This window comes from Orycteropus afer, unplaced genomic scaffold (assembly GCF_000298275.1).
Source record: "Orycteropus afer afer isolate SDZICR_OR568_19922 unplaced genomic scaffold, OryAfe1.0 scaffold00100, whole genome shotgun sequence".
NCBI lineage: Eukaryota > Metazoa > Chordata > Mammalia > Tubulidentata > Orycteropodidae > Orycteropus > Orycteropus afer.
The window spans coordinates 1,226,295-1,234,553 of NW_006921687.1; the positions used below are offsets into that span (position 1 = coordinate 1,226,295).

At 33.6% G+C, this 8,259-nt stretch overlaps 1 protein-coding gene across 1 annotated transcript in view; it reads left to right on the plus strand.

Annotated features, from left to right (window-relative positions):
• The window catches only part of ABCD2 (ATP binding cassette subfamily D member 2), an 88,174-nt gene that overhangs the window by 14,123 nt on the left and 65,792 nt on the right, over positions 1 to 8,259 (plus strand). The window contains exons 4-6 of the mRNA XM_007943154.1: positions 1,391 to 1,559; positions 2,206 to 2,300; positions 6,890 to 7,035. Of these exons, the coding sequence (XP_007941345.1) occupies positions 1,391 to 1,559; positions 2,206 to 2,300; positions 6,890 to 7,035 (410 nt within the window). The remainder of the gene's footprint in view (positions 1 to 1,390; positions 1,560 to 2,205; positions 2,301 to 6,889; positions 7,036 to 8,259) is intronic.

An 8,259-nucleotide genomic window follows, 5' to 3' on the forward strand; every position in this document is an offset into this window, starting at 1 on the left:
CTTGCTTTTCTGGAAGTTCTCTGTCAATATACTGCTGTAACCATTTTTGAATTATCTTCAGAAAGATTTTACTTGTGTGTGATATTAATGATATTGTTCGATAATTTCCACATTCTGTGGGATCACCTTTCTTTGGAATGGGTACAAATATGAATCTCTTCCTGTCAACTGGCCAGAGAGTTGTCTTCCAAATCTCTCGGCATAGCCAAGTAAGTGCCTCCAGTGTGGCATCCGTTTGTTGAAGCATCTCAATGGGTATCCCATCAATTTCTGGAGCCTTGTTTTTCACCACTTCCTTCAGTGTAGCTTTGACTTCTTCCCTCAGTACCATTGATTCTTGATCATATGTCACCTCCTGAAATGGATGAACAACGACCAATTCTTTTAGGTACAGTGACTCTGTGTATTCTTTCCATCTTCTTTTGATGTTTTCTGCATCATTCAGTATATTGCCCATAGAATTTTTCAATATTGCAACTCGAGGCTTAAATTTTTTCCTCAGTTCTTTCAGCTTGAGAAATGTCAAGTGTATTCTTCCCTTTTGGCTTTCCAACCCTGTGTCTTTGCACATTTCATTATGATTGACTTTGTCTTCTCAAGCTGCTCTTTGAAATCTTCTGTTTAGCTCTTTTATATTTTGTCATTTCTTCCATTTGCTTTAGCTACTCTCTGTTCAAGGGCAAGTTTCAGAGTCTCTTCTGACATCCATTTTGGCCTTTTCTTCCTTTCCTCTTTTTAATGACCTTTGCTTTCTTCATGGATGACGTTCTTGATGTCATCCCACAATTCTTCTGGTTTTCGGTCAGTGGTGTACAATGCATCAGATCTGTTCTTTAAATGGTCTCTAAATTTAGGAGGGATATTATCCAGGTCATATTTTGGCTCTGGTGAACTTGTTTTAATTGTCTTGAACTTCAGCTTGAACTTGCATATGACCAGTTGATAGGAAAATGTAATTTTATAAAAAAGGGAAAAGTTACCAAAGATTAAGGATCATTTTTTTCATGAATGAGTTTAACCTTTCACAATATTTTTAATTATCTAGCAATAAAATTTATTGTGTAAACAGGAACCAAATCAGAAATTTAACTGAAAGGTCCTAAAGTCTCACTGACATTCTGATATCTTTACATTTCATTTTGAACTCTGATTTGAATGATTATTTAAGGTTTTTTTTTTTTTTTTTTTTAATAATTCTAATCAAGCCTGCAGTGACATTTTGCTATATTGCTGCCTTGATAAACTTTTTACTATCACTTGTTTTGGTATCAGATGTTTCTCATGTAAAATTAAATAGGATCCTTAAAGTCAAATCAAGAAACTTATATGATCACAGATTTGTTTAATAGTCTGTCTTGAGTATAAGTCTATTTCTCTATGTTGGTTTTAGATCACTGAATTAGCAGGCTATACTGCTCGAGTGTACAATATGTTTTGGGTGTTTGATGAAGTAAAAAGAGGCATTTATAAGAGAACTGCTGTCATTCAAGAACTGGAAAGTCATAGTAAGAATGGAGCTAACATAGAATTATCCCTCAGTGACACCTTGGCAATCAAAGGTATTAAACACTAATGTTTTTATTTATTCTGTATTTGCTTATTTTATCAACAGAATCATTAAAACAACAACAAGAGTATATGTTACTTTTATTTGGGATAAAATTTCTAGCTTTATTTCTGGAAACTGCACATATGACAGATGAATTGTTTGCTTTTAAAATTTGACTACCAAGTGGAATTAGACCCAATGTCATATTGTGCTTAATTATCCTGTATTTTAAAAGTTAAGTTTGGTTATCACATTTGAAAAGTATGCTATTATTCCAAGTTCTAATTCTGTTTTGTGCAGCATTGTGTTTTTTTCTGCAGGAAAGGTTGATTTAGGGAAATAGCTATAAAAAGCATGCTGAATTGTATTAGGTGAAATTTAACTTTACTCTTATTATGTTGTTGACATTATATTATTATCACTTAACGTTTCTGTGAAAGATTTTCCAAATAGATATGTGAAAATGTCCAAATTTGCATTAAAGTTTGCTTCAGAGATAGATATCTATATTTATACTTGTTTCTATGATTTATTACTGTGAAATTATCTCTATGATGAATTTATCTGTTATGCTACATTGTATCGTAGTTTAAGTTATTTAGTAATTTACAGTAACATGATAGATTTTGTAACTTAAACTATTCCTTAACTTGTAGGAAGTGTTATTGATGTGGATCATGGAATTATATGTGAAAATGTGCCCATAATTACACCAACGGGAGAAGTGGTGGCTTCCAGGCTAAACTTCAAAGTAAGATGATTTTCAGGAATCTTCTGATTGTTGTCATCTCACTAACACAAAACTCAGAATTCATGTACCTTATGTTAAATGCTTGGAGGAACATATGGAAAGGAGGGGAAATCAAGAAAGGTAGGCACAGTGGCTCAATTACAGAAGCAGTTACTTCCTCAGAAAGCAAAGAGAAAGAAAAATTTGATTTCTACTACTTTTATTGCTATGTTGAAAATCACAGTTACAGTGAGTGCACTGAGAGCCTGTTCAGAGTAACTTTTGGGAAAATAGGAAATTTCCTCAGAAATTAATATCTGGAAATAAACTTTATTTGTATTTTTCCTTATAGGAATTATTCAACAAATACAAGCCTAATGGAATATATTTACTAAAACATGAGGGTAGAGGTCATTAGCAAATTTAACTGTGTTAATATGCATTCTCTAACTTTAGTTTACATTTTAAATAATCATAGCTAATATTAAAGAAAAAAATAATCAGAATATTCACAAATTGGAATTTAATTTTTAATTCTGTTGAGAATAAAAGTCAATTATTATTTAATATCTTATGTCTTGATTACAAAAACTAAGATGTGAAAATATCTAATGAACCTGAGGCCCTGATTTAGAGCATTGAAAAATTCAAGCATACATTTTAGAATTGAAACAAATTACAACCATTAATGACTATAGTCAAGGCAGTTGAGCTTCACATGATTGTTCTTGATAACAGAATTCTAAACTTGACAATGTATATGCTAATGATTTTAGTATGAAACTTAGTTCATAATCATTAAAATGTATTTGCAAAGGACTAGGGGTGTTAGAAACTAAATAGAATGAGAAGCATTCAACAGGGAGAAATCTTGTGTTAATAAATTTAAGATAAGTTGTGTTTTAACTATAATTGGTCAAGCTCCTCCCCCTTCCATTTATAGACCTATAGAATTAATGTTCAGGAATTCTGGAGGTGTAGTGGTTCAGGCATTTGGTTGCTAATCAAGAGGTTGGTGGTTCTAACCCAACAGCTGTTCTACAGAAAAAAAGAGGAGGCAGTCTGCTTCCATAAAGATTTACAGCCTTCGAAACCCAATGTGGGTTGGTATGAGTCAGAATAAACTCAATGGCAGTGAGTTTGTTTTGAGAGAATTAATGTACAGATATTAGATGGTAATTTCATTATTAAGATCTGATTATGAATGGCAGTTAGGTGTAAACGAGGCACCACAATCTTAGTAGATTTAGATAAAACTAATTCAACAGCCCTACATGGAATATTTATTTATTTTTAGGCTAGGAATTTATAATTTATGGCTTTTTATAGTTTTTTGAGGGGGGTGGTCAGGTTAGGCTTTTTGTAGAGTTTTTGTGCCAGGCTTTTTTTTGGTCAAAATTAATTCTTCTTATTCCATTTATTAAGTAGAGTTAAGAATCTTTAATTTTGCCACCTATTCAGCTACATTCCTGTACACATCATACCTTTTATCACTGATTCAGACCTCAGTTTCTTTTTATATAATATTAATAAAATAATACTTAATCTAATGAAAGCATCTGATAAATTTTGAAGTTCTGCAGAGATATATGTTATTATTAAAAATATATATATATATGTCGAGTTGGATCTGACTCATGGGGACCCCTCCTCGGGCTTCTGGGGTGGTATCACTGCGGAAATAGATTGCCCAACCTTCCTTCCGAGGAAGGCTGGTGAATTTGAACTGCCACTCTGCTGGTTAGCAGCCAAATGCCTTAGGCACTATGCCACCAAAGCTGCCATATGTTATTATAGTACAGCTTTTTATATAATTATTTCTGACTCAGATGGAGACTTATATTTAAATTCTTAGTTCCCCACAATGTAATAGAAATGTCTATTTCTCTGCATTAATTAAAAACAAATACAGGTTTTTAAAGGACAAGGTTCTCATTCTTTTGACCCTTTGGAATTAAAAAAATAAATTGGAATATAATTATGATTCTACTAAAAGTTGGAAAATAATTATGATTCTACTAAGTAAAACTTCCTAATCCTCTCTAAAAGGAGCTCTGGGGGTCACTATGAGTCAGAATTGACTCGATGACAGTGGGTTTAATCCTCTCTATAGTGAAACAGCACAAGCAAATCATAAAATTAATTATTTCTAAGTTCTTCCCAGGATTTTCTTTGAACCTTGTTCTTTAAAAGTAGAGTTTCAAGTTGACTATGTTTAGGAAGAAAAAATATCTATGGTCAGATTTTATAGACTCAAATGTGCTCCTGTCTTGTTTCCTTTGACACTTGCCATCACTGTCCTTTGACACTTGCCATCACTGCCTGGAATTCTCTTCCCCAGATCTTGACTGTCTTCTTGTCACTCTGGCCTCGGCAGAAATGCCACCTCTTCAAGGAGGACTTATGTAACCGCAAAATCTCAGAAGCCTCTCAACCTCACAATGCTATAACTTTCCCTAACATGTCTGTCTGCTTTGTTGTCACAATAATAGCATTTGTTATTGTTATTTGCCGTCGAGTCGGCCCTGACTCATAGCGACCCCTCCTTGGGTTTCCGAGGCAGTATCACTATGGAAGTAGGATTGCCCAGCCTTCCTTCCGAGGAGTGGCTGGTGGGTTTGAACCGCCAGCCTTCTGGTTAGGAGTCAAGTGCCTTAGGCACTATGCTACCAGAGCTCCCATAACAGCGTTTATCACTACCCAATTCTTTGTTCATTTATTTATTGCTGTCTTTGCTATTGGAATATAAATTCTATGAGAATAGGGTCCTTGTCTTGTGCAGCACTTTATCCCCAGTGCCTAAAAGAGAATCAGGAACATGGTTAGGTATTCAATCAATGTTTACTGAGGAAATGTCTAATTGTTTAGACGGAATATGAATTTGAACTATATTTATCCTTTACATATGCTTATTATAACATTCCTAGTTCTTTTACCTAACCTCCATTTCAACCCTCTTTTCTTCCTTCCCGTCTTCCTTTCTTCTCCCTTTTTTCTACAAAAGAATTTGAGGTCAGGTTATACACAACAGAGTCATAAAGTATAGACACAAAACTGGTGCCTTTATAGTGACAAAGTGCTAGTAATAAATATAGACTTTTTAGTATAATGTATTCAACATCTTCAATATTTGGATATTTGTATTTATATTATACAAAGCTGCAATTGCAGACATCCTTTGTATTTCTGCCTCCCATACTTTCACATCACATTCTTTTTCAATATGACTGATTATAAAATGTCATTTGCTATCAGACCAAAAAAAAAACCCAAACTCACTGCTGTCAAGTCAGCTTGCACTCATAGCGACCCCTCCTTTGGTTTCTGATATGGTATCTCTATGGAAGTAGATTGCCTAGTCTTCCTTCCAATATCATTAGGAGTAGTTCAACTTTTTATAATGGTATTCCTAGTTGTTCTTCATGGTATACTGGAGATATCCTAATAGACAACATCTCAATTTTATTGACTGGAATGGGAACCATAAATTTGACAGTTTAAGTTTAAAAGGTTAAATAAGTTAGAAGATTCTAAAGACAAACATCTAATGGGTGAATAATCTTAATTTTTTTGTTTGTTTTTTAATATTATGTATGTGTTTTAATTCATTCCTACCCATAAAACTGAATTTCAATCCTCTTGTTTTCCTCTGTCTTGGTTACTAAATTTTCTCCATCTGTGAGTAACATAGAATTAGAACCATCTTTTCTCTCTGATTATGGGCTTTTATAATTTCTGTAGCATTTTAGACTGCCATAATATAAAATTACACAACCCAACTAGCTTTTAGAATTCCTGTGCTTTGTAGCCAATAACTCCAGTTGACTTACAGTTGTATTTAAATTCAACATAAGTTTAATCAAATATTAAATAATATTTCACATGTTATTTTAGTTTAATTTTTTATGATTTGTCTTATTTCCCATGTAGTTATATTTCTTAATATGTGTAAAGTATCTGATAATAACCAAAACCAAACTCACTGATGTCGAGTTGGTTTTGACTCATAGTGACCCCTCCTTGGGTTTCTGAGGTGGTATCTCTACAGAAGTAGATTGCCCAATCTTCCTTCCAAGGAGTGGTGGCTGGTGGTTCTCCTTCCGGTTAGCAGTCAAATGCCTTGGGCACTACACCACCAGAGCTTCTATCTGATAATAAGGTCTCTATTACAATTTTGGAAAGCTAGCACTTACTCTGGCAGCATAGTGCCTAAGGCACTTGACTGCTAACCAGAAGGCTGGCGGTTCAAACCCACCAGCCACTCCTCGGAAGGAAGGTTGGACAATCCTACTTCCATAGTGATACTGCCTCGGAAACCCAAGGAGGGGTCGCTATGAGTCGGGGGTGACTCGACGGCAAATAACAACAACAACAGCACTTACTCCAAGGAAATCTATTTTCTATGGAATTAAAATATTTTATGATGCTTTTAGCTTCTGAGCATAGCCAAAAGCCAAACTTGATATTTAAATATTTTTCTTTGATTCCTTGCCCATCCCAGATTATCATGTGTTTGAAAGCTTGTTTGTTTTTTAATAAATCACTTTTAAATGATGACAAATAAACAAATTTTTAAATGTTGTGGTTTATAATTTCATTTCTTACTTTAGGTACAAGAAGGAATGCATCTTTTGATAACTGGCCCCAATGGTTGTGGGAAAAGTTCTCTCTTTAGAATTTTAAGTGGACTGTGGCCTGTGTATGAAGGAGTTCTCTATAAACCACCTCCTCAACATATGTTCTATATTCCACAAAGGTAGGTAATTTTTTTACACCACAAAAACCAATTTCCTCTTGCTTTTGAATTTTCCTGTTTCTTAGGCTCTTCAGTTTGTACATGTTTAAAGACAAAGATGTTTTCCTTGAAAAAAGTTATGAAGGAGATAAAAAGTCAGTTACTTCTAAAATTTATTACTTGCTTTGATTATGATAGTGTCCAATACCACTTTTCATTTTCATGTCTATCTGGGTATAATGAATACTCAGAGACTACAGATGTTAGTCTCTGCATTAGCAGGCTATTCCAAAGAATAATTAGATTGCCTTAAATATCACAGTATACTGATCTCAAAATCATGCTATAAACATTCTGAAATTGTACAATTACTAAGATTCTCTGCAATTTAGTCTCTATTACACTTACCCATCTGATTAATTAATGATTTAAATTAACTTAATCAAAATTGTTTCATGCTAAGATTGAGTGTAAAGTGAGCAGAAAAGTATTTAAGAACATTGTTTCTTCTGAGGTCTTTCACCATCTTCCCCCATAACAATTTAGAAATGTTGAAACACAAAGTTACGTGTTTGAGAATCTGAGATACATATTGAAGTTTGAAGAAGAGACATGCTCATCTAGACCAATATTCTTCCATCTGTCATCACCATGAGTTAAGTAGAATTCGCAGAGTACTCCTACCTGGGTTGGAAGCACCTAGAGCAAATATAAAAGTTACATTGTGTATAGTAATATCACATGCCCCTTTTCTTTCAGGTGCTTGTACCATCATGTCCACTAGTCTAATTTTTAGGCCACGTGCAACTGTTAGGCAGGTAAGGTTCTGTGGACTTTTTTTTTCTTTAAAGTAATACCTATTGTAGTAGTCAAAAACTACCTAGACTAGTTTTCAATGAAAACTAGTAGTAGTTTTCAATGAAAACTAGTAGTAGTTTTCAATGAAGAACTACATCAGCAGCATAAGAAAACATTAGACATAAGCAGTGGTCTAGGTATTTGTGTCTAACACAAAATACATAACATCTTGTGACAACAGAATGACTATCTCATTTTGTCTTTGTTCGAAAGTCCTTTGGGGAACCTTTGATTCTAAAAGCTAAATTTCAGAACATTAATTTGCTAAGTAGAGTTTGATCTTGATTTTTTATTTAAGTTACAATATGTGGAATGATAAGGAAAATATTTAGTGTTATACAATTCTGTGGTCCTAATACAAATAAAATAAAATAAATTATATTTTAA